The sequence below is a fragment of the Phytophthora parasitica genome (assembly GCF_000247585.1).
Source record: "Phytophthora parasitica INRA-310 unplaced genomic scaffold supercont2.17, whole genome shotgun sequence".
Lineage (NCBI taxonomy): Eukaryota > Oomycota > Peronosporomycetes > Peronosporales > Peronosporaceae > Phytophthora > Phytophthora nicotianae.
Window position 1 is genome coordinate 800,833 of NW_008649003.1, and position 24,790 is coordinate 825,622.

General features: G+C 51.2%; 10 protein-coding genes across 12 annotated transcripts in view; 5 read left to right on the plus strand and 5 right to left on the minus strand.

Annotated features, from left to right (window-relative positions):
* PPTG_22492 (hypothetical protein) overlaps window positions 1-2,840 on the minus strand; it is a gene marked incomplete at its 3' end in the record, with an annotated part of 3,370 nt that extends 530 nt beyond the window's left edge. Inside the window, exons 1-6 of the mRNA XM_008904344.1 lie at window positions 2,709-2,840; window positions 2,491-2,644; window positions 2,385-2,433; window positions 2,123-2,314; window positions 1,626-2,060; window positions 1-1,555 (exon numbers count right to left, since the gene is read on the minus strand). Of these exons, the coding sequence (XP_008902592.1) occupies window positions 1-1,555; window positions 1,626-2,060; window positions 2,123-2,314; window positions 2,385-2,433; window positions 2,491-2,644; window positions 2,709-2,836 (2,513 nt within the window). The 5' untranslated portion in view covers window positions 2,837-2,840. The remainder of the gene's footprint in view (window positions 1,556-1,625; window positions 2,061-2,122; window positions 2,315-2,384; window positions 2,434-2,490; window positions 2,645-2,708) is intronic.
* A 359-nt stretch (window positions 2,841-3,199) lies between these two features.
* Window positions 3,200-12,076, plus strand: PPTG_09287 (hypothetical protein). Of its 3 annotated transcripts, XM_008904182.1 has the most exons (3): window positions 3,210-6,312; window positions 6,381-9,237; window positions 9,315-12,076. In XM_008904182.1, the coding sequence occupies exon 1, from the start codon at window positions 3,221-3,223 to the stop codon at window positions 6,233-6,235; it is 3,015 nt and encodes a 1,004-aa protein (XP_008902430.1). In that variant the 5' UTR covers window positions 3,210-3,220; the 3' UTR covers window positions 6,236-6,312; window positions 6,381-9,237; window positions 9,315-12,076. The 3 variants fall into 3 exon arrangements, with proteins under 3 accessions (XP_008902429.1, XP_008902430.1, XP_008902431.1); XM_008904181.1 differs by having other exon boundaries at window positions 3,200-9,237; XM_008904183.1 differs by having other exon boundaries at window positions 6,381-12,076.
* On the minus strand, window positions 6,252-9,964 carry PPTG_09288 (hypothetical protein; the record flags this gene model as incomplete). Its single annotated transcript, XM_008904184.1, has 2 exons — window positions 6,252-9,368; window positions 9,431-9,964. 2 exons carry the CDS (start codon window positions 9,962-9,964, stop codon window positions 6,252-6,254), a joined length of 3,651 nt encoding a protein of 1,216 aa, XP_008902432.1.
* PPTG_09289 (hypothetical protein) lies at window positions 10,266-13,291 on the minus strand (the record flags this gene model as incomplete). The annotated part of the gene is made up of 3 exons (XM_008904185.1): window positions 10,266-11,942; window positions 12,013-12,463; window positions 12,546-13,291. 3 exons carry the CDS (start codon window positions 13,289-13,291, stop codon window positions 10,266-10,268), a joined length of 2,874 nt encoding a protein of 957 aa, XP_008902433.1.
* Window positions 13,292-13,317: 26 nt separating this feature from the next.
* On the minus strand, window positions 13,318-14,468 carry PPTG_09290 (hypothetical protein). The gene is made up of 2 exons (XM_008904186.1): window positions 13,879-14,468; window positions 13,318-13,798 (listed from the first exon to the last, which is right to left on the minus strand). Exons 1-2 carry the CDS (start codon window positions 14,426-14,428, stop codon window positions 13,563-13,565), a joined length of 786 nt encoding a protein of 261 aa, XP_008902434.1. The 5' UTR covers window positions 14,429-14,468; the 3' UTR covers window positions 13,318-13,562.
* A 333-nt stretch (window positions 14,469-14,801) lies between these two features.
* PPTG_09291 (hypothetical protein) lies at window positions 14,802-16,206 on the plus strand (the record flags this gene model as incomplete). The annotated part of the gene is made up of 4 exons (XM_008904187.1): window positions 14,802-14,829; window positions 14,906-15,039; window positions 15,111-15,927; window positions 15,998-16,206. The coding sequence occupies 4 exons, from the start codon at window positions 14,802-14,804 to the stop codon at window positions 16,204-16,206; spliced, it is 1,188 nt and encodes a 395-aa protein (XP_008902435.1).
* Window positions 16,207-16,307: 101 nt separating this feature from the next.
* PPTG_09293 (hypothetical protein) lies at window positions 16,308-20,338 on the minus strand. The gene has a single exon (XM_008904189.1). It carries the CDS (start codon window positions 20,282-20,284, stop codon window positions 17,699-17,701), a length of 2,586 nt encoding a protein of 861 aa, XP_008902437.1. The 5' UTR covers window positions 20,285-20,338; the 3' UTR covers window positions 16,308-17,698.
* On the plus strand, window positions 16,496-17,725 carry PPTG_09292 (CMGC/CDK protein kinase; the record flags this gene model as incomplete). The annotated part of the gene is made up of 3 exons (XM_008904188.1): window positions 16,496-16,693; window positions 16,754-17,404; window positions 17,466-17,725. 3 exons carry the CDS (start codon window positions 16,496-16,498, stop codon window positions 17,616-17,618), a joined length of 1,002 nt encoding a protein of 333 aa, XP_008902436.1. The 3' UTR covers window positions 17,619-17,725.
* A 686-nt stretch (window positions 20,339-21,024) lies between the features above and the next one.
* PPTG_22493 (hypothetical protein) lies at window positions 21,025-22,536 on the plus strand (the record flags this gene model as incomplete). The annotated part of the gene is made up of 5 exons (XM_008904345.1): window positions 21,025-21,163; window positions 21,223-21,332; window positions 21,397-21,608; window positions 21,685-21,969; window positions 22,119-22,536. The coding sequence occupies 5 exons, from the start codon at window positions 21,025-21,027 to the stop codon at window positions 22,534-22,536; spliced, it is 1,164 nt and encodes a 387-aa protein (XP_008902593.1).
* A 564-nt stretch (window positions 22,537-23,100) lies between these two features.
* On the plus strand, window positions 23,101-23,974 carry PPTG_09294 (hypothetical protein; the record flags this gene model as incomplete). The annotated part of the gene is made up of 3 exons (XM_008904190.1): window positions 23,101-23,368; window positions 23,441-23,821; window positions 23,889-23,974. The coding sequence occupies 3 exons, from the start codon at window positions 23,101-23,103 to the stop codon at window positions 23,972-23,974; spliced, it is 735 nt and encodes a 244-aa protein (XP_008902438.1).
* Between the last annotated feature and the right edge of the window lie 816 nt (window positions 23,975-24,790).

The following is a 24,790-nucleotide window of genomic DNA, read 5'->3' on the forward strand; positions in this document are numbered from 1 at the left end:
CCGCCGCTGCCACTGCCAACAATCGTGGTTAACCCGCTTGCAGCGACTTTAAATCGCGAAGTACCACTCGACTTGGCGTCGATCAGCGTGTACAGCTTGGTGGTGGACACTGCGTTCAAGGACAACAGCGTTCCCGTGAAGCCTGTGGAGATTCTGCTGGAAACTTTGAGCGTATCGGTGGCGGCAGCGTTATCCGAGATACTGGCGCCACCGCTCCCTTGGCCTGCAATTGTTGTTAATCCGGTCGCGTCCAGCGTGAAGACGGAAGTGGCTGATGCACCTACAGTTGCTTCGACGAGGTAATGCATGCTAGTGGAAGGAGCTACCGCAGATTTTGAATTGATGTATAATACCCTGGCATTGTTGGAGAATGAAGCAGACGTAGCCTCGATCGCGAGGATGTCTGATACAGCCATAGTCGACGCAATTTTACCACCGCCATCAATCACATTCAGTCCCCCCAACTCAATAGTTCCTCCTCCATTCTTAACGAGCAGGCCTCCGTAGTCGATAGTCGCGCCACCATACCCTACATGCAGTCCACCAGTATCAATTGTAGCCCCTCCCGCCATGACATACAGCCCTCCTTGAGTAATAGTTGTAAGTCCGGAGTTGCTGATAGTAAACAAGGCGATAGCTGTATTGCTACCGACTTTTGTCGTGACCTTCATCATATTATGAGCCACACCAGAAAACGTCTTAATGGCGACAGCATCGTCAGCAAAACTTGTTCCCGTAGCGCTCACAACGAGCGCAGAAGCTGCGGGATCCGAGTTAGAAATCTGTGCTCCTCCTAAACCATTCACGATAAGTCCTCCGTTAGCAATTGTAGTTCTTCCAGAGGCCTCAACAGTGAACGCTGGGACGCTGTTCGCAGTAGCCTCGATCAACACGAAATCAGTTGCCGTCGGAAAGAGACTCGCTCGGGAGGTACTGAGCTTGAGAAGTGAGTTACTAAACGAACCATACGAATTGGTGACGGTAAGACTTGGTCCATTCAAAGTGTGTGAGATGGTTCCTCCTCCCGTCACAACGTACAAACCGCCGGTGTAAATGGTGGTCAGACCGTCCCCTCGAATCTCGACGACGGTGGTTGTATCCCCAGTCATCGCTTCCAGTAGCTTAAAAGCAGTATTCGATGCTCTAGTAGTTCGGACTTTCAATGCTGTCCCTGTAAATGTAGTGTGCGTGTTCGCAATATCCGCGGCCGTTGAAGTCTGGGCGACAGTAGTTATCGTCAAGGAGCCCGTCGACAGCTCGAAATCTCCATTCAGGAGCTTCGTATCGCCCATACCGTCCATGGTTAAAATCGGTAGCGTGGAAGACCCAATCTTCATAAAGTAGAAGTCTGCTTGAGAACCTTTCGCCGTTTTCAGATGTAGCACGGTACCCGTGTACGTGAGTCCCATAGGATTGATGATAAAGCCATCGTTGTCATCGATACTGTCTGGAACGTTAGAAGGTTGATTGCAATCCAGGCCTTTAAAGTCGGCGTAACATACACATTGACCTGTAGTAAAGTCACAAAGACCACGGTTGGAGCAATACACGTGCTCTAAAAGACACAACCAGAATATCGATTAGCTTAAAAAAACACACACAACATTGAAACGGGGAATGCTTACCGACAACGTTAGTGGCCGTGACATCACTGACAGCACAAGTAGGGGAGTTAAGGCTTGTCACTTTGGTCAGATCACATGAGAAGCTTGATAAAGGGGGGTTTCCATCGTGATAGAGCAAATTGTTTTCTCCTCCCAGATGCACCCACTCCTTGAAAGTCACCGTGTAAGTTGCCCCTGCAGTCACCGGATCCACACTTGTGATGCTGCAAGTAGCTGACAACACAGTGCGCATACTCTGAAATGCTTGCGCGCACGCCTGTTCATGAGTTGCATCTGCTACTGCGACGGCACTGAAAACTGCAACATCTCCAAGAAAATGGACTCGAATCGAGCCTGCTAGTGCAAGATTAGTGGTTGCGTCTGCGCCGACTTGAATCTGAATGGTTCGGAATCCTTGGCCAGTAGTGAGCGGGTCATCGTTCTTCGCGCACATAACTGTGAACAACACATAGGATGTCATCGACCGTTGTTGAGATTGTAATACGTTTGCAACTTACTCTGAGAACAGTCTGGTCCAGTGTAGCCCATGTCACACATACAACTCGACATGCTATTCTTCTCCCAATTGGAGTACACTGGTCCGACACCGTCTCCAGCAACGCTGGGCAGTGAGTCCGGGCCATATTGCAGCGCTAACGTTGCTGATGAGTAGCACAATCCGTGACCTGAACAATCTGATGGGCAACGAACTGCACGCCACACAGTACAATTAACGATTAAAATCTAGATAACATTTCAACTCCATAGCGTTTAACGCACGTCGTTGACAGGCAGCTCCTGTATATCCATTGAAGCACGTGCATTCTCCCTACACACAACTCACGTTAACCTTTTAGTCCTATACAAGTCTACGACAGGGGCGCACCTTGGAGTAATCGCACACTCCGCGATTAGAGCACTCGGCCATTGCATGGGCCACGTTGGCCGTCTTCGCCTTATCCGTCCAGGCCACACCAGTGGGGCATTTCCGCATAGAACAGTCGGGTGCCAAGGCCCAGTCGGCGTCACACGTGCATTGACTGCATTCGACAGCGCAGGACAAATGAGTTGAATCCAAGAAAACCAATTTCAATAAATCCGCACTTAGAGGAGCCGCATCGACCGTGACCAGAGCACGAGTTGGCACACGCTGCATCTGAAACTTGTACGGAGGGGAGCACTAGTAGCGCGTATAATACCCAAACGACTCCATGTATCGCCGCCATTATCATCGTCTGAAAGGATCTTTGGATAAAAGTATCCAAGCACTTGATCGACCACCGAAATGTGACTGTTAAGGCAAACGCATAGAAAAGAAATTGTTTTCGACAAAAAAGCAAATGTTTTTTTTACAGAAAAAATGCTTTTTACGAGAGGCACACTGGTTAAGTACCCGTTAAGTGTCGACAGGCGAACTATTTTTTTCGGGGACCCGCATCTTGGTTTCAGTATGCCCCTTAGTAAAAAATCCCATACATCGACGCGGCCGGTTTGTGATGCGTTACTTTGCGATCGACTTAAAGTAGTGCAAAGTAACGCTAGGCATTTTAACCGTTTCTAACACTTAACTGAAACGATGATCTTTTCACCCACATCAAAAATTCAGAATTCCTTTGATGAGCTCGGATCTTTCGCCTGCCACGGCGTACGCGGTCGGCGCCACCGTGGAGGTGGAGGGTCCGCCGAAGCGGCCGAATCAGACCGAGCGTTTGCTCTGCAGCTTGCGTGTCCGGGGCGACTTGTCCCCTCTTCTCTTCGTCGGGTCGTCGGATGGAACATTGCGCAGGTACGTATCTGACGGACGCGCGGGCGTCCTGCGTTGGCAGACGGACTACAAGCGGTTGTTCCACCCATGCTGTGTCTTCCTGGACCGCTGGGGAGTCTTCGTCACGTTGGCTGACAACCGCTTGAAGCTCGTGGACCTGCCGCTACAAAGCGATCCGCAGTTGCTTGACCGAGACGATACCAAGGGTGCCGTGCTCTTTGCCGCCCATGAAGAGGTCAAGACGTTGTGCGTACTGCTTAAAACCAACGCTCTGAAGGTATTTGACTGGACCGTAAATCGAATATTGGATCCACGCGCGCATCACGAACTGCCGCTGTCTCTGGTGCCGGTGCAGCAGCTTGTGGTGCTCAGTGAGAGTCACGTGTTCGTCCAGGGCAAAAAACAATGGGCCGTGCTCAATCTGGACAGTGGTCGGACGTTGAATGTCGGTACAGACGCGATGGAACAGGTTAATAAGGCTCTGGAAGGATCCGTCTGCGTGTGTGACGCATTGGCACTACCCAGTCGCTTCTTAGCACGCCGACGGCAACACGTGATGGACTTGCTACTGTGTGGCAAACACCACGCAGTGATCTTAACAATCGATGAAGAGAACAACGCGGAGGACGATGATGAGGACGTGTATGGAGCTTTTGAAGACAGAAAACTGGACGCCACTGCGGGAAAAGCGCTCGATATGTCGACTAGCCAATTGTGCGTCAAAGTGGAGAGGAAAATGGCCTACAACGCGTCCCCACGTGGCGCTTATTACCATCATCCATTCCTCCTACTAGACCAAACGGAACAGATATCAGTGTACAACTTTGGGTCGCTGCAAATGGTACAGACTATCCCAGTCAAAGCTCCTTACGGCGTCTGTGCTGCTATCAACGTGGCGTCGGCTAATGTGGGAGATTCTTACTCGAACACCTCGCAGTTTAGGGATGATCGGCCTGCGACTTTGTTCACTGTATCGCCGCTGTTTAACGTTCAGACGCATCAAATGCTACCGGTTGCACAGCAAGTCGCTGCGTCGATGGGGAATCGCCGTCTAGAAGATGCGGTGGCGCTCTGCAAGCTTTGTCCAGAGGAGAGTCCGCTGAGTGACGCTGACCAACGGAAACTGTATGCTGACTATGGCTTTGACCTGTTCCGATCTGGTAGCAGACTAGGAGCCATGAACTACTTTTTCGAGAGTGAAATCGACGTGATGGAAGTACTGCTGTTATTCCCCCGCAATCTCCTGCCTCGAAAGGCCAGCGCATTACGCAAGGACAGCAACAATAACAAGAACATGACATTGGAAGGTGACGAGTTAGTGGAGAGCCTGCTCGCTCTCATTGGGTTCCTGCGTCGTAAGCGAACTGCTTATTTGCTTCGCGAAGAGGAATCATCTTCTATCGGGATTTACATGCAGCAAGGTCTTGGTCCTAGTGATGAGAGTGCGTTGGAACTGATTGACACCATGCTGGTCAAGTGTCTCGTCGTGGTGGCTGAAAAAGCAGAGTACGAGGAGAGAGCGAAGCGTGCACTGCTAGATGTGGTCACTGGCCAGAATTGGTGCGAGATCGGCGAGGCGGAGATTTTTCTGCGAGCTCACCGACGTTTCAAGGCTCTTCTGGCATTTTACTCTGCGCGAAAGTTGCACCGTAAGGCCCTTGAGCTCTTGGAGGATCTGGAACGTAGTGCAGCGTCGGCTGCTGAACAAAGCGAAGACACAGGAGACCTGCAGTCATCGCACAACTACATGGTTCTTATTGCACAGTATCTTCGAGTGCTGGGCAGGAAGCATGCTGAACTGGTATTTGAATTCTCGCGACGGGTCTTGTCTGTAAATCCTGCTTTGGGTCTCACGATCTTTACACAGCGTGAAGTTCTTGACTCCAAGAAGGACATCGACCCTGGTGCAGTACTTCAGCATTTAAAGAGTTGCTCTATTGCCTCCAGCCCAGATGTAACGCAACTGGGAAGCGAAGGTGTTGAAGAAAACACATCGAAGTCGATGTTGCCATTGACCAGCAGCCAAATGCTGGCGGTCGAGTATCTTACACAGGTTATTTATGCAGGAACGTGCCAATTAACGCCGCGGTTGCATGACGAAGTGGTGTATCTGCTGCTCGATTCGATCCAAACACAGAACCAACGTCTTACGAGTCGTGTTGGATCCCAACGTGGCATGGCGGGGCTTTTTCGTCGCAAACTGCTCGAATTCCTTGAGTTTCCCGGCGCTGTCTTCCATCCTGAGCGTATGCTGAGTCGTACTCCAACTGAAATGGTGGACGAACACGCTGCGCTACTATCGAAGCTCGGACGTCACCTAGAAGTACTTCAGTTGTACGCTCTGGAGTTGAAGGACGCTGCTCTAGCCGAGGCGTATTGTAACCGCTGCTACGAGTCCAAGGCAGCCGATTCTTCTATCTACTCAACACTGCTGAAGATTTATTTACGCCCGGCGTCAGCGGCCGTTGGCTCACCACCGAAACCTTACCGGTCTTCCAGCTCTGGTTTGCAAAGTGAGGCAGTGAACGCAGCAATCAACGTGTTGAACAAGTATGCGGAGCGTATCGACGTGTCCACTGCTCTAGAGCTCTTACCAGCTGATGTTCCCACGGCACCATTGGCTGGCTTCTTCCGTCGTGTTATTGAGCGCCAGGTCGAGCGTTTCCGCAACGGACAAGTGAAGAAACAACTATCAAAGATGGAGAACTTTAAAGTTCGAGAGCAGCTCTCTACGAAGCGCAAAGGCTCAGTCACAGTGTGGTCGTCTCAGAGCTGTCAATCCTGTGGCAAGAAGCTTGGCGTCGGCACGTTTGTGCGTTTACCCTCTGGAACGCTGTTGCATTACTCCTGCCAACCCGTCCCGTAACTCCAAGATTTTTTTTTTACACTGGAGACAGATCGTATCCTTTGAGCGTCACAGGCTTTTTCCACGAGGACTGGCCGGTAAGTTTATCAAAATAATAGTACTGTTGTGAGTTGGGGTCAAAAACTTTCTGGATGCGGTCTTGTAGAAGACGATGAAGCTCAAGACGTGCGACGGCACAGCGCAAGAACGTGAACAGGACCTGTTTGGCTTCATGAGGCGCTGTGACTGTATGTGAGCGTCGCCTTCTGATGATTTTAGTTTCTTTGATGTCACGACCGTCGCCTACGAGGAGAGCGGGCTTTTCCCACTTTGCGATACCAGTCTTGCGGTTGTAGTAGTAGAAATGCTCAGTGGTGGGGTCGTAAATCTTCTCGTACGCGTCGAACAGCAATTCACGCAGCTCGTCTTTGGCGCGACGGGTTCTCCACACTCGTTGCAAACGTGAAGCAGCTTCGTCGCGTGACATTTGCCGTAAGCGCTGTAGTCTTCGCTTATGTCGCTTGAGACGAGCTCGCTCACTGATGCGTGGCAACTTGCTGACAGCGTACAAGGTTGACGATTGAGGAGCCACAAGCGTGCTTTCTCTTCTTCCAGAGGGAGATACAGTCGAGTCATTGAAGAGATCGAGATCATAGTCGCCAAACACTGCAGGTTTGAACCAGGTTGCTGTGCCGGATACACTGTCGTAGTAGTATGGTTGACCCGACACCGGATCCAGCATTTTACGATATCGACGAGTAATTATCTCGAGTAGCTTCTTCCGCGTTGCGAATCGTCGATACAGCGCTTGAATCGTGCGTGCAGCAGCCTCCTCGTTGTGGAATTTCTCCGGTCTCAACGCGACTGCGACTCGTCGTCGTCCGTGAGTTGGTTCTAGGTGACGTCCAACCTTTGGGCCAAGATCATCGTCAGCATCATTAAGCAGAAGTCGGGGTTTCTCCCACGACGATTCCTTGGTGGCGGCGTTGTAGTAATAGTACCTCCCCGTCGTGGCATCCCAGAGTTTCTTGATACGTGAGCGCAGTATACGACGCATAAACTCACGACCTCGATGACATCGGTACGCACGCTGTACGATCCGCGCAGCTTCGTCACGAGTCATGTTAGCGAACCTGGCTAGCCGCTGGATCTCTATAGGATCGCCCAGATCGTAGCGTTTGCGGAGCAGTGCCGGGGGATCCCACAACTTGGACAGAGGCTCCTTCTTGCTTACCAGTTTTCGCACATGATACACACGTTCTTTCTCCAAATCGAAGTGCTTCTCGTATCGATCCCGCAGCAAGTTCAAGGTCAAACGACGAGCTTGAAGACCTCGCCAAGCAGCTTGTAACTTAATAGCTGCCTCGAGAGGTGTAAGTGGAGGTGGTATCCGCGGTGAAGCATCCGGATCACGGATAGGAACTTCAAACTCTTCACTGATTTCAGTTGGTCGAGTCCATGACTTCTTGCCTTGCCATAGGTTGTAATAGAAGAACTCGTTGTGTGGTATACTGAAGATTCTCTGGTATCTCTGTTCACGAGCACGTTGCAGTACACGTCGAGCTCGTCGCGCACGAAAGAGACACTGAAGCTTGCGTACAGCTTCGTATTCTCCCATACGAACTCCAAGCTTTCTCCCGCCGTGGAGTTGACGTTCATGTGCACAATTACGACACATCCACAAACGCAGTGGAGACGGTTGAAAACCATCGCAACGCCAACATAGTCGACACAAAGGGTGAACAATTGCCTCGATATCAATGTCGTCAATGCGTTTGGCTTCACGAAGTTCTTCCTCTTCTCGCGCGCGCCGGTCAGCGAATGGCTCAAGACGCACAGCAGGCGGGAGTTCGCTGGATGATTTCACGACTTTGGTACCTTTGCTAAACGGAGGCAACGGGTTGGATGCGCACAGCGGTAATGTCGGAACTCTCGACAGATCCAGGCGCGGAATGATGACAGGTTTATCGCGCCAAAGACGCGGCACTTCAGGCCACTCGTAGCTGGCAGAGTCTCGAGAAACCGTGTTGAATACCGTGAAAGTGCGCCCACAAGCGAGTGAGGCAACGCGTCCAAAGCGCTCGCCACCAGATAAGCGCAATTCGGTCGGGACGCCATTAAATGCACGCGTGCTACCCCAGGTGAAGATCCGGTTATCAACTGTTAACGCAGCCGTGTGGTGTGTCCCGCATGCGATATGTGTAGCGAGCACTTCATCGTTGAGTTCTCGCGGTGGTAAACGCACGGGCTGCGGTTCGTAAGTGACTTGAGCTTTCCCAACGCCAAGTTGGCCATATACACCTGTACCCCACGTAAACACTCGACCAGCGCCGCTGCCGACATGGGAAGGTTCTGCTGCGATACACGCACTATGCCACGCTCCACAAGCAATGGAAAGAGTGACAAGGTTTGCGAGCATTCCATTCACTAGAGCAGGTTCGTTGACGTCGCTACTTCGCTTGATATGTCGCCCTAGGCCCAATCGTCCCCCATCACTACATCCCCAGGAGAACACCTTGCCGTCTGAAGTTAAAGCCAACGAGTGCAGCACCCCACAAGCCACCTGGCGAACGGAAACGGAGCGAAGTGCTGGTACCTGGTGCATCACGGCTGGACGAGGAAACGTGGTTGGTGAAGGCTTGGCTGGTCCCTCAGCCGGTTTACTGGAGCTTGATGGGATAATTCCGAGCTGGCCGTGCGAATTGCTGCCCCAGCAGAAAACTACTCCATCGTGGCCTGCAACGTGGTCACAAACAGCAATACTATGGTGTCCTCCTACAGCAGCAGCTACAGCCAGGTAGTTAGAGAGTGTGCCGACCACCGTCGCACGGTTTCGAGCTACCTGCGCTGCGCTCTCGGCTGGAAAACCTAACGCTCCGTGTGCATTTTCGCCCCAGCTGAACAGTTCGCCAGCCTTGGCCAGTGCCATTGCATGGCCTCGTGCTACATACACACGTTCCACATGCTCACTTCGTAGCGTATGTAAGAAGACCGGTGTGGCCAGCCAGTGACTTTCCCTCGGTGTAAGTTCAAACTCATCGCGTCGATGAACGTGACTGCACAGCCCAACCTGTGATGCTAACCCTCCTGTCCGACACAGCCAGGCAGCACCTCGAGCCTCATCTAGCGCGTACACCGCATCCGATTCAGCGCCCTACCAGCACCTCGTTTGTCAGGATTAGAGTATCATTGAGAGTAAAGCTGATGTTGGCGTACCGCTGCGATGCTCGTGATGTGATGACCTCGCAATGGACGGATGTCAACGAGATCCGCGCCAGGATGCGCCTCACTAAAGTAGACGCTTCCTTGAGCTTTGCGACGGTTCTCGAGCGCTCGAGCAGCAGCCTGCGTGGCCATATCGCTGCCCAACACGTGCAAGTCCACCCAGCGCTGTATCCGACATATCAGCAGCACTTTCTTACCTGTAGACGGTAAATTGAGCGTCAATGCTAGAAGCCTCAGTTCCTCGCGCGACATTCTCCTCAAATCCACATTACGCCAATGCTGGCGACTTCGAGCATGGCCAAACGCTTGCAATGATGAGAACGTGAAGCGCACGTTGTGTCGAGAACGTTGGAAGGCCTGACGTAGCAAGTGCGACCTGTATGCGCGTTGAATCATAACAACAGCTTTCTGCTTTCGACGCTTCGATCGACCAGGTTTCCATCCAGACTCGAGCTTGCGCTTTGCCGCTTTAATCTTCTTCTTGTACTCGGCTCGAGCCCTCTGTGTCATGTTCGGTTCCATCATACTGCAAGACGACGGGCACGGACGAGTGTCCTGAAGCAACAGACGCGTCGTTTCATCGATACAAAGTGGTCTGAATTGGACGTACCGGCAGCCGGGCTTATAGCTAGCAGTTCTAGTTCTTTCTTGATCTTTTTCTCGAGCGGAATGTCCGAAGTTCCGCTTAGAAAACGCCAACGATCCAGCGCTGGTACTTGTCGTACCAGCGTGTACGCCAGTTGTCCAGAGACGCGTCGATAAGCTCGTGCACGAAGTCCTCGCAAGAGTTAATGTCCAAATCTGGCTGGAACCGAGCGGCAAGACGTTAGACTGTGCCCTTGGGGTCTCCAGCAAAACACGGTAAGTGTTCGTTACCGTGCAACATCATCTCCACGAGTAACACGAATCGGTGGCGATACTTCCGAGCCACAAGGAACGACCGCACACAAAGAGATCGGAACCGTCGGAAGTGCGCAGAACGAGGACCGCCCATGAGCTCCACAAAATCGGCCGTGAGCTTGAATGGTGCCTGCTCGAAGGCCATGTTGCCCGGGTTGTTGGACAGGATAAAGCCGAAGTCGATATGGATAATGTGGCCCTCAGCATCCAGCAGAATGTTGCCGTTGTGGCGGTCCTTAATCTGAAGAAGATAACACACGATCGCGTACCCAGCCATGCTGCTTACGAAGTTGGCTCGGGCCTTACGGAACTCGGGCGTGCTCGGATCACCGAAATGTCTGGTAAAAAAGTCCAATAGCGTCGTGAACTCACGGTCGTTGCGCTTCAACGAATCGATAGAGATCGTGTCCGAGATAGCCTCCACGAGTCCGGAGGTGGCGGAGATGGCGATCACATCGTACGGCCGGATGAAGACGGGTACTTTAAATTCTTCAAACACCTTGGCAAACTGATGAATCAATTGCAAAGCCAACTGTTCCTGACGGAGATCATCGTCGCTTTTAACGATCACAGGCAGCAATCTCCAGCCCGGTAGTTTTCCGTACGGAGATGTCGCTTGAATTCGGCGTTCCTTGTCGGCCCAACGCTCCTTAAATATGACGCAGGGTGGCTCGCCAGATTGGTTACGGGATTCCAAAGAGGGATCACTGGTCTCAGCTTCTTCCTCCTCGAGCTTCGAGTCACGCTCCGACAAGTCCTGCAAGAACCGATCAGTACTGTCAAATCGCGCAAGGTGATGCGGAGAACTCGCTGAAGTCTCGGACTGAGGCGACATCACCGTATCCGACTTGGGTGACCACGGGCCGCTCGCACTGCTAGCAGAATCAATGTCATCGACGTCTGTCGTGACCGGTACGATGGACGCAGGGACCGTCTGGGCCGAAAGCGTAGGTCGAAGCCCCGATGCACTTGTGTCGACTGTCAAGCCTCGCTTAGGGAACGCTCCACTCTTAAAAAAAGGCTGGCTCTGACTTCTTTCTGGCAACTCACGGAATCGCTTGGGTGTGTCCTCACCACATTCGTCGTCACCCTTACTCAGTAAAGCCACACTCTTGGGGTCGAGATTCTTCCCGCCTGGAGTTTTACCGACCAGCGAGTCAATCAGGCCGTGCAGCAGCTCTGTCGGCTGCACCATTTTATTCGAGATGTGGTGTGAGAATGAGCGAAGTCTTGTTGGGCTGCTAGGCGTGCGTGATTCACTCCAGAACCCCAGTTTGGCAGCATCAGGGGACATCAATGGTGTGCGCTCAGCAGGTGTGGATGCTGTTGTCAGGTCTTGAGTACTAGCAGAATCCCACAAACTGAGTGTGAAGCGTCTGCCGTTGAACACGCTGTTGCTGCGCCGCTTGAGCCGCTCCTCTTGAGGCGATGGGTAGTCAACAACCTCGGCACAAAGCAAAAACGGCACTCGTTCTCGAGTTGAGAACGTAAAGCTCTCGTCAACGTGGACGTGCTTCAGTCGGTGATACGAGTTCCCTACGGGAAGATACAGTGAGTTGTTAGGCAAGTACTGAGCTTCCAAGTCTTGCAGCCACGTGCGAAGCTGCCACAATAAAGCGTAGCAAACACCGAGTAAGAAAATCGAAAAATGGGATAAAACACACACGACGTACCATATCATTGCGGCGGTTGTACGCCACAGCGCGCAAATTCGACGAGATGTTCGCCAGTGACCCCAAAAACGCGGTCTCGAGCTCAAAAGGCTCCACACCAGTGGCGACTGGCGCCCTAGCAATCGCAGACCTCGCCTGTCCTCGCTCCAGGTCGTTATTCTCCTGAAAAGTATCGTAGTGATCATCCTGAGAGCCTGGCAACAATGCTTCGACTTCCTGTGCACTGGCTGATACCTCAGATCCACGATTCGCTCGAAGCTGCTGAGACTGGTGCTCCGAGTTAACCGGGCTTGGCGGACATGCAACAACCATCGCTGGTGCCACGCCCCGCTCTGATACGTCATCAATTAGCATCTGTACACGCTGGCAGTCAGCCTCCGTAGCAAACGCTGGGTTATGCAGACAGTATGACTGCAAATACCACAACATCTTGTGCGCGAATACATGGGACCTATGTAACACAAAATAAAGCGCCAATATCTGCGTCAGAATGCTCGTCTCCCGCTTCTAGCATCTGCAAAACACCCACTTACACGCTGCATTTACGCAGTAGCATCGCACATAACTGTGGTGAGCGTGCAAATGCATCCAGCAGCAAGAAGCTGCACAGTTGCGGCAAATAGAACTCGAACTCGGCTTCATCTCGGTCTGAAGACACCAAAAGTCGGTCCACGGCTCCTTCTTGGTGCGCGTAGAGCCTCACCATGGCCTCGAACGTGGGATCTTTCGGTTTACGCCTGCCTGCTAGCTGCTTGCCCAGCGTGGCCCATTTGGATCTCCACATGGCGCGTGGCGTCTCGCCCATCACGTCTCGTAGTAGATTATCGTCAGCCAGACGCCCCCGACTCTTATTAAGTTGCAGGATGTAGCCGAGCTGCAGCAACGTACTGAAGATGGCCATGACGCCCAGTACAGCCACGTAGAAGCCGCCCCACGGTACGCGGCGGTACTTGGAGAAGGTGTCAATTTGCCGGCCATCTAGATACAATAGAGGCTGTAGCGAGCCGAGACAGCAGCCAGCTACCTCTATGAGTGAAACTACGAACACGAAGCAACGGGTGGACGGTACGCGCTTATTGCGACGCCGGATGTACACGAAGAAGAGCAAACGCAGCAGTGATAACAGAGCTTGGAGCGCTAGCGATTGACGGAACTGCAGCGGTGAGTGAAGGTCGCGCGCGAGCAGCTCGTGGCCGCCGGGAGATGCCAGTGGCACCAGGAAGTACCAGCCCAGCACCGACGTCTCCACAGAGAGCGCTAGCAGGTTGAAGACGCCCATGATGCGGGTCCGACGAGTATCAGAGTGATTGATCTCGGATGCGGAAGAGAACTGAGTTGAAGTCTTGATGATTGATTGGCTAAAATTTAACATTTTCACCAATCGAATGCTGATCTGAGACCATGACGTCCATCAAGCCATGAAACACTCACTACGCAGTGGGTCTATGTGGATGATATCTATATGCTTGACACCTTTTACTGCTTGGACATCACCTGCTCATGGAGACTGCTACACTAGAAGCACTAATGGACACGGCGAGCTGCTGCATTCAGTATGGGCGTGAACGGCGGTCAGGTCGGTCTCGGAAATCACGGTCTCCGCCTCCTCCGTATCGACTGTACCCGCCACCTCGGCCACCACCATATCTATCGCCTCCTCCATAGCGTCCACCGAAGCCGCCACGACGACCACCTCCTCCACCACCTCCGCCGTGCCAGCCTCCTACGGGAGGTTCTGGCTTACCGGCGAGCTCCACCTTGATGGTCTTGCCGCGGATATCCGCTCCTGTGCAACAGACCAGCAATATACACGTCAGCCTATACATGACAATAAATCTAGTAGAATCTGCAATTGCGGTGACGTACCATTGAAGAATTCTGGCGCCGTGCGGGCTGCGTTCGAGTCCTCGTACGTAAGCACGGCGTCGCCCTTAGGCTGGCCGTCAGCGTCCGTGTAAATCTTGATCTTAAACGGCCACTGGTCCTTGTACCCACGCTTCTGCTTCTCACGGGCGACGACACCGATAGCGCCGAACATTTCTTGAAGCTCATCGCTCGTGATGTCCGTGGGCAGGTTCGAGATGTAGATTCTAGCCCACGTGGGGTCGGCTAGTGCCTCCTTCGCAGGGTCCCAAGCTCCCGTCGCCTTGGGTTGACTCTCTTCTTGCTCTGAGGTTCCAGCTGTCGAGTCTCCGTCCCGCTCACGGTCTCGGTTGCTAATGGGCTCACTGCGGCGTGGTGCGTCCCTGTCCGAACGTCCACGGTCTCGAGATCTGTCACGTCCGCCATCCCGCCCATCACGCCGGTAGGAGTCTCGCTCACGTGGTCGGTCACGAGAGCGGTCTCGACTGCGGTCGCCGCCGTATCTGCTGGACGAGGTGCCGCCCCGGCGGTCATCACGCTCGCGATAGCTCATAGCCGCTGTCTAATATATCTGCTTGGGCAGACGAATGCGGGAATTGTGTGAAGATTGTGTGGACCACACATAATGGTATGGTATTTTGATGCATTAGGGATCGGGTCGATTACGACGCCAAAATATCTACCAATGCTGACGCTGTAATCACATATTTTCAGCCAATAGGTGTCCTCCATTCGAGCCAGACTGGATACTGGGAAGCCATGGGCTTCTGATGCGTAGGGACAATCACAACGGCGAAACCCCCGTCGCCTATTGTTAGCGGCATCGCATCGAAGAGGAAGCCGGCGCTGCCCCGAGACGCCGGAGCTGCGCCATAGGAGGAAGGCAGCTGCAACGCAAGCAGACCCTGGAGCGAGACATCGCCACCATGGACGAGAAGTCAAGGAAACCCGAGGGTGCGTCGCTGCAAAAGCCTCGTTCCCCTTCTCCACACTCTCATTAACCTTGTTACCCTGATTTAATTCGTGCTAGACACGCCCTTCAAGCAGCAGAAGCTTAAGGCCTGGCAACCGATCCTCACGCCTAACTGGGTCATCGGCACCTTCGCCGTCGTGGGCCTGATCTTCATCCCCATCGGCATCGTGCTTCACACCGAGTCGGACAATGTACGCCTCTGCCGTTCTACATATCATTATCGCAGATAATGTGGCTTGAATACTTACATTTATTGCTGCAGGTGGTAGAATATTCGATTCAATATGACGGAGACGACATGACGTCGTCCTCTAACATCGTGGACCAGGGAAGCGGTTGCTATCTGAGTGATGAGAGCGAGGGCGACTCATTCGACGTGGAGGAACATGGATGTAGAATCACGTTTAAGATCGAGAAGGAGATGAAGGCGCCCGTGTACTTGTACTACCAGCTAGACAACTTCTACCAGAACCACCGTCGCTACGTGCAGAGCCGTAGTGACGCACAGCTTCGCGGAGACGCCACGGCCAGTACCAGCGACTGCTCACCGCTGACCACGACCGGTACGGGCATGTACAAGTACAACTCGACCGCAGAGACGGCCATTGGTAACAATGAGACCGACTACACGCTGATGCCGTGCGGTCTGATTGCCAACAGTCTGTTCAACGACATTTTCTGGGTCAACAAGCTCGTGACCAACGGCAGAACGTACTACCAGAACGACACGTACGAAGGCAAGACGCTTGTGAACCTCGTGGACCAGACCGGTATCGCCTGGAAGTCGGATGTGGAGACCAAGTTCAAGAACATCGACCTGAATGATCTTTCGGACGCGGACAACACGATGCTACTCTGGCAGAACCCGCGTTACCGCTACATTATCCCCATGTACGAGGGACAGGAGCCCCAAACGAACAAGACGGCATGGACGACGAATGCCCCTGCCTACGGTGTACAGGACGAGCACTTTATTGTGTGGATGCGTACAGCTGGTCTGCCTAGTTTCCGCAAGCTTTACGGTCGCATTGACACAGATCTGGCAGAGGGCACGGAGCTCGAATTCCTCGTCTCCAGCAGTGAGTTTTTGTGTGTATTTTGCTGTGTTCCAGACAGTATTTAACGATTATTTTGTGTGTTGTTTGGTAGACTTTGTGGTGAGCACGTTTGAGGGCAAGAAGTCGATCGTAATCTCGACGACGTCATGGTTCGGTGGCCGGAACCCGTTCCTCGGCATCGCGTACATCATCGTGGGTGCGCTCTGCATGGTGCTGGCCATCCTATTCTTCGCTAAGCACAAGCTGAGTCCACGCAAGCTGGGCGACACGCGATACCTGGTGTGGAAGAACAACCATTAAACAGACAGGTCAGCAAAGTGTCCAGGCATAGCGACGACGAGCCTATTGAGAGCATTTTAGCGAGCTGACAGCATCAAGAAAGAACCCACCAAGCTCGTCGTCGTTGGCATTGTATTCTTTTTTTTTCTTTACTTTCTAGTCATTTAAGCTGGATGGCATTCAGACGAAATTCTACAAGTTCTCTTTTGAGGATGCAGGAATGATAATTGAGGTCGCTTATGCTTTATCAATGTCTTGTCAATCATAAAAATATCATATCTTCCGAATCGTCACATCAGGCCGCTTTAATATGCTTGCGAGTCGTTATGAACTGCTGGAGAAGATCGGGAATGGAGCCTTTGGGGAGGTGCATCGCGCTAAAGACTTGGAGACGGGCGAGATCCGAGCCATCAAGCGATTAAGAGTGAGTGATGACGGTCAGCTTTCTGTCGTACCGGCAGCACAGTTCCAGGAGATCGAGGCCATGCGCCAACTCCAGCATCCCAATGTACGAATAATGATATTTCGTACGGCATCTTGATTTAGCTAACGACTTTATCGGTGTTAGATCGTCAAGCTGCTGGATGTGGTGCCTGATGGTAGCTACATTGCTCTAGTGCTCGAGTATATGCCTACTGACCTCCTTAGAGCAGTGCGAAATCGAAAAGAACCGCTGCATCCTACTGATGTCCGTGGTCTTCTGCGAATGCTGCTGCATGGGGTTGCTTGTTGCCATGAGCACAATATAATACACCGAGACATAAAGCCGGGGAACTTGCTCTTAAGTGCTGATGGAGTGCTCAAACTCAGCGATTTCGGTCTAGCCACGGTTTTCACGGGACAGCAAGGACGTTCGTATTCTCATCAAGTGGCTACCCGCTGGTATCGTGCACCTGAGTTGCTGTTCGGTTCGCGGCATTATGAAACAGCCGTGGATATGTGGGCTGTGGGCACAGTATTCGCCGAGTTACTCCACCCCACCCCGTTGTTTGCCGGACAGAACGACCTTGACCAGGTCTTCCGAGTTATTCAAGTGCTAGGCGACATCGAGCAGCAGTGGCCAGGTGTGAGAGAGCTTCCAGACTTTGACAAAGTGTCGTTCCCTGTATACGAACCCATGCCGCTTAGCAAGCTCTTTCCTGATGCTGAAGCTTCTGCTGTGGATTTGTTGTCCAAACTGCTCGTGCTCGATCCGAACAAAAGACTCTCAGCTCGAAAGGTGACAAGAAACGAAGATATTGACAAAGTCCTTCTTTCTAACATCGCTCTCGGTGTGGCAGGCTCTTGTGCACGACTTCTTCTTTGAAGGACCCGTGCGTTCATGCTTCTCGTTCGAACGCATACCAGTCACGAAGACTCAAAGAAGCGACAAGGATACTCAAGAGTCTGACGATTTCCTTTCTTCGCTGGGTAAACCGCTGCGATTGACATAGCACGCATCACAAGCTACTATTGATTTTCACGCAACGGTTATGCGTCGCTACAATTCGTTTTACTGTGGACCGGAGCAATTTTATTGACTGGTGTACTGTGTGGCCTCTGTGAATCGCTTCATCCACGTTTCACGGCCAACACTAGCAGGTGCTCGAAAGCGGAGTTTTTGATGACCCGCTTCAGGAGGGATCAGCTTGATCTTAAGTTCATCGGTACGGCTCCGCACAACACTGTAGCCGCTGATGCTAATTGGGCGTTCGAAAGGAGGTCCACGCTCCTCATACGCACTCTTTGACTTGTAGCACGTGAGCGTTGCGTGCTTGAGTACATAGAAGTATTGACGCCATCGCGAAGAGAAAACGTGACCCTTCTCGTATCGCTCCAGGTACCCAGACACCACACGACCCTTGTCTGCTACCTTGTCCACTGTGTCAATCGTGCGTCTCGTAGCCTGCATGGTGCTCTGATAAAGCGCCTGTTGCTCGGCTAATGCGTTTGCGATCTGGGTCTCAGTGCTGCGAATTGCACCCTGAAGCGAGCTCACTTGCTCTGCATGCGTCTGCTCGATCTGAGCAACAGCCTCATGTTCTTGGCGGCCCCACTCCGCGTTTGCCTTTGTGATGTGCTTAACTTGACGCTCCTTATCCTCAAGTGAGTCCTCCAATTCCGCAATACGACGTTCTTTTTCCTCACAGGCTGCCGAAAAGCGGTCATATTCTTGCTGCGTCAAGTACTCCAGTTGGCTGCGGACAGGCCCACTCAAAAAGCCTGCAAGAACAGTAGCAGCCTGAGGGCCACGCGCTACGAAGTTGTACTGCGACACCATCGCCTCGAGGTTGTTCTTGTACGTCAGCAGCTCCAACGGCACTCGTGTCAGCGCGACGGGGGCATTTCCACTCTTCTTGTCAACGAGCATGATCGAAGAAACAGCACGACCTCGTAGTTGTTGCTGCTGCTGAGCCTCCGTATCCGTCTCGTTCTTGCTGAGCACAACTGAGTGGAGATAACGAAGCAACTCGCCACAAAAGATAGCCGAGGATACTTCATTCGCGCGTTCGAAACGCCTTCGCACGCGCCCTAATTTCGCCCACAAGTTCTTCCTTCCAACATGGAAGTCCAGTGAGCAGGCAAGCTCTGGGTTTGAAGGTGACGGACCACGCAGATTCACGAGGAATGGTTTCAATAACGCATTCACTTCTTCCAAACCTTCTGCGTACACTGTGTCCAGCACTGCTGTATTAACGGGCATCGCCTCACTGGGTGTGTTTAGGTATTCCATGGGAACCGTGTAGCGCGTGATGCTAGCGGTACATCGTGCTAGAAGTAGATCAGGTGCCTGTGTCGCGTTAGATTCTCCATGTAATTCAGCCTCTGCAGCCTCAGCATCCTCTAGGATACCACCAAGTCCTCCATTGTCCCCTTGAGTGGTTACTTGCCCTCCACCTCTAATCGAGGTACTCCACCGGTTCGTAGGGAAGCGTGAGAGTTGTTTGCTAAGAGCACGGCCAGCTCTGTTCTTCAAGAAGCTGAACAGCCCTGTGTTCAGTGGTGCTGGAGTCGTAGATGTGATCGCACTGTTTCCTCCTTCATCATCAGCCGCTTGCTGCTTCTTTAAATTACCAAACTCGTCGAAAACCGAGTAATCTCCCTGTCCAGCGTCCACGACAGCCGAGTGCTGGTTGCTCTGCGACTGATTAGCCTTCAGTTTCCGCTCTGTAACATCCACTAGATACTCTGCCGTGATAGGAGCTCGCTCGTATACTGCCAGTCGCGCGTGCATCAGGTCGCAGTACGACTTGAAGGCCCGTTGTACTAGGTCCTGCCAATGGGCAGCGAGTACGTTCGTCACAACACGTTGTAGCACCACTGGAGCTCCGTCTGGAGTTGCCATTGCATGTGTCAATGATCTCATTAGTCGCACCAAAAGTGATCCGTTCAAATAACGACCGAATAAGGATTTGCACTCCAATCGGTCGGCCACGTGCGTCAGCAGCTTAGGTGATGTGTGCGGCTCTTCACGGGCCTGGAACGAGTTGGATTTAAGTACCACGCAGTCTCTCGTGGGGACCAAAGCACTCAGCAGCAGTTGGGCGTCTGTGGATCCCGAGGCCAGCTGCTGCTCGAAGTAGGTTGAGGCTGAGTCGCACCCATTCATGTCCTTGATCTTGAGATCCACTGCTCCCCACGTAAAGCGCGGTGTCAGCTCCTTAAGCAGCGCCGCATTCCTGTCTGCATCAACTGCTGTTTCACCTACTTGTAGCTGAGCAAAGGTCGATAGGAATGGCAGCGCGGTCTGGAAACTGGAGTTGGATATGGGCCCGGTCTTGGCCACTACGACGTGTGAGCTCAGTACAAGCAGCAGTGAGCCCCAGAATGGTTCTTCAACTAGCGATACGCCGCGCAGCACCAGTAGCAGCATACTGGCGTCCTGTTCTGGCACCGACACAGCGCTGGAGCTCAGGAACAGGCCACGCTCGGTTGAAGCGCCGTCCTTCTCGTCCTCGGGCACGTAGAGCACGCCCACGAGCGCTACTTTCCGCGACGAAATCTTCGTTCCATGGAGAACGTCCACGCCGACATCGTGGAGGCGGAGGTCGCGGCCATCGGATCCCTCGGAGATCGTACACAGCGGCACCAGGTTTGTACCGCTCAACGACGCCGCCATTAGAATTGACCCGTCGTGAAGTGAAGTGCAAACACTGGCGGATTTTATCCAAATCGGCGCCTCAACAGTAACGGCACCGGTAAGCCGATATATTTGGCAAAAGTACCGAGAGCCGGTAAGCCGGTATTACTGACACTTTGCCAACAGTAGCATCACCGGTAAACCGGTATTCTTGACAAAACTCTCGAGAATACCGGCTTACCGGTGCTACCACTGTTGTTAGGTATTCGGCAAAAATGCTGAGGAAAAATTAGGCATTTTCCGGTAAAACAAGATTTACTTCTCTGTCCCACCAATTCATTGACATTTTGGTTTTTTGTGTCCTACACCAAATTGTTTAATGCATTCTATTGGGCAAAATCATAAGGGGTAGGGCTTAAGTAAATGACTGGCGCTTGGAGCTAATTCTTGTTCACGGAAGTAAAGCAGCATAAAAAAAGGAAGTGGCTAGGATCACCAAGTTTTTGTCCACAAAAAGTGCAAATACCGATCACTACCCTATCCGCGGTATTGTCAGTACTTCGGTATTTCAAAAATCAATTTTTTGGAACAGCCGAGCGTCCAGCGCCGCTCATTCTTCTGGCGCTCCCGCAAAGCAGGCTTCGGGTAGCAGTTAGTGTCGCCCCGCTGTCTCGCTGGACTACACTACGCCCTCACGCCTCCCCAGTCCCCGCCCCGGTCTATCGTGCTGCTGGTTCCACACTACAGAACCCCGAACATACACGTGTCTTTCAGCTGCCATGTCGTCCACGTCTTCTCCTGTGCCGCCCGAAACGACCACCAACGCAGTTTCTGGGGCTAGAACGTCACTTGAGATTGCATTACCTACCTTCGAGGGAGAATTGCATCGTGGGAAGAGTTTGGAAAGGCGTTTGACCGGTAAGATATTAGCTTATAATATTTTTTACCACACTTTTTAACTAAAATGCATTCTGTAGCTACCAAAAAGAGACTTTTCAAATATACCGACTCAGGACGAGTAATTCTGTGCGTGACCGGATCGTCAAACTCAAAAGCGTGCTGCTCGTATAGGAAAAGAACCGGATTTGTACGACGAAACTCTCAAGTAATATGCAAGAACGTTTATCTGTACACATGGGTGGGATTTCAAGCCGCGGGGCAGAGGTGACCGCACAAACCATACTGTCCGTGGTTGCAAGGCACGATTGAATGCCGTGCTGAACCGTGACAAAGGAGTCTACACTGTTCGAATCTCGAAGCACCAGTCGACTCATAATCACAGCGTGGGCCCCGAAGAGTATACCTGCTATGCGGAGACACGCAAAATCGAATCACCAGGGATCAAGCGTGTTGCCAAGACAATGTGGCAAGGTAAAAGAAACATACTTTACTGATATTTTGTGTACTGAGGTATCTTCTAACTCTTAAAATCTTTGTAGGTGGTTCGAAACGCAAAAAATCTTGCGCTACCTGAAAGAAGTGTCTGGCAAGCCGCTTCAACAGAAGGATGCGGAGAACATGATCGCTGAGATGCGTCACGTTCGAGTGTCCCAGTTGTTGCAGGACTTTGGAGAGGGACCGGGGAACGCAGTGAGAATTTTTCGCGATCCTGCAACAAGTCTCACAAGCTGTATCACCTTCCAGACCGCGCACATGAGGAGGATGGAGAGGAAGTTTCCAGAGGCTCTATGCATTGATGCTACGCATGGAACTAATTGCAACAGGTGCGAGACCGATGAAGACCGATGATATCTATCTATAGTTCAATTTTTAGTGTTAAGATTACCGATGTTTGGTGATATTATCACAAAAAATGAATACTTGGTTATATCTTCACCATTTACTAACTAATTTTTTTTCGTGATGCTAACAGATACCGTCTCTTCAGTTTTATGGTTACCGATAAGTTTGGGAGTGGTGCATTTGTGCAGCACGCTTTGATCGACGGAGAAACAAAGTTGAACATGAAGTGTGCGCTCAAAGCATTTAAGGAGAACAACACAGCATGGAGAGATGTCAAAGTGGTTATTGTGGACAAAGATTTCACGGAGATCGACGTACTAGCGGAAGAGCTGCCGGATGCTAATGTGATTCTTTGTCACTTCCACGTCATTGACTACTTACATCGGGAAACCAGCAAGAGGATCTACGGGTTCACGTCGTTTGAAAAACCGCATGTGAAAAATTTAATTACACTTATGGTACGGACAAATGACGAACGTGAATTCGACCACTACTTGCAGGAATCCAAGCCCTTTGCAAAGAGAAACCTGCGTTCTACGACTACCTGACATCAAACTGGTTGAACTGCAAGTCCTTGTGGTGTTCATTTCTGCGTTTCAAGCATTTTTTCTACGTATTTGATCGCGTAGTGGCAGACGCAGACATCCACCAATAATGCGTGAATATATGTTGAGTGTAAGGAGAGAGTTTATTACGAGAAGATGACAACAATACCAGTGCTTCCAATGCTGGTGCTGTGGTGCAGTACATGTATACGCTAATAGCAAGAGATCTGCATTGAGTGTACCACGCAATTTTAAACATTTTTCTCTAAATACCGCATCAATACCGGTAGCGACCCCCACCATATGATCCTCCGTTTTGTCCATTCTTTAACGAAAAACTTGGTGACAGTAGGGAGAGCCTAAAAAAATCGAACTCGCCAACATGCCTCGCACCACCGGAGCTCTCGATATCAAGCCTGAAATTCGCGTAGCGGTGGCGATCTTCCTTACTACGCTAAGTAAAGAAGGTCGTCTCTCTACGGCACCATCACTCGTGCCAAGAAAGTTTTTCGACTAAGTAGAGCCTCTATCAGAGGCATCTGGGATCGTCGCAGTGATCCATCGGCAATGGTGCTACCCCGAAAGCCGTACCCGCGTCGGCCTACTCGCCTCAGCCCCAAAGAGGTCGGCGAGCGCGTTGCGGCCGTCCCACTGTGTCAGCGGCAGACGCTGCGAGCGCTTGAAGCCGCGTCCGGCATTCCTCGATCCACGTTGCATCGATACCTGAAGGCGAACACACTGCGACGTTTCATTTCGAGGGTTAAGCCGTCGCTGACAGCTACCCACAAGCTACAGCGGCTGACATGGGCTCTGGCCCAAGTACATCGCCCCATTGGTAAGTGTTTTTATTTTTTTAATTAAATTTAATTATATTTCACTAATATTTAATTATTGATATTTAATTTAGGTTGTTGTTTGTACCGGTTTGATGCAATGTACAATGTAGTACATATTGATGAGAAGTGGTTCAACATGTACAAGGCCTCCTCTCGTTACTACCTGACAGCAGATGAGGAATTGCCATACCGAACATGTCCGAACAAAAGGTACATAGGCAAGGTGATGTTTTTAGCTGCCGTGGCTAGACCACGCTACGATTTTTCGAGAAAAACACTTTTTGATGGCAAAATTGGAATTTGGCCTATTGTCGAGCGCGCTAGTGCCAAAAGAACATCCAAGAATCGTGCCGCCGGGACTCCAATTACGAAAAACATCAACATGTCGAGAGAAGTATACGTGCGGATGCTTCGAGAAAAAGTATTTCCGGCAATTCGACAAAAATGGCCAGGTAATTTTTTATATTTTTTTAATATTGATGTGCTAAACATTTTGATTTTTTTATTTTGTGTAAGTAGGTTCGAGAAAAGCTATTATCCGGGTTCAGCAAGACAACGCTGGCCCCCATGTCGACGAGGACCACGGCGAGGTTGTTGCTGCCTGAACAGAAGGTGGTTGGAACATTCAAATGATGTGCCAACCACCTCGCTCGCCCGACTGCAACATCTTGGATTTGGGAATTTTCAGCGCGATTCAGTCCATACAGTATCGGCAACCTACAAACCAGATCGATGGACTGATATCAGCAGTTGATACTGCTTTTAATAATGTAAAAACTGAAACTATCGAAAGATGCTTTCTCACTTTGCAAAAAGTGCTGGAATGCATCATTATTCACGAGGGTGGCAACGAGTTTAAGCTCCCACGAGTGCGCAAAACCTTTGCGTCAAGGAAAGTCATACCGATTTCGATTTCTACAAGTATTGAAAATGTAGAAAATGGCTACAAATCAATTGACAGCCCAAATTCTAAATCAATAGTGGTATTAATTTTGTTTTTCATAAATTCATGCTTTTAGTCAGTAAATCCGGACGTAATTATGTGCTGATGATTGATTGGAAGAAAATCATCTGTGATTTGACGCATATCAGCATAACGGTCTCAAAAAACCTCAATTAAATAGAGTCCAATAACCAGTGTTATATGAGCCTTCAATACAATCCCTGCTACATACGGTACTAGCAAATCAGACTGAACGTTTGAGAAAAATCTGAATAATAATCGCTAATTTTTCGCAGAATTACGAAAAAAAACCTTTCTCCTCCCTAAAATGAACTCACAAATGCTTCGTTATTTGCTAGTGCAGTGTTGTTATCAAATTAAATAAAATACTACAAGAATCTCCGTGTCACACTCGATTCAGAGATACTGTATTTTTCTCTATCCTGTACCTGAGTGCTGCATTAACTTCCTTTATGTG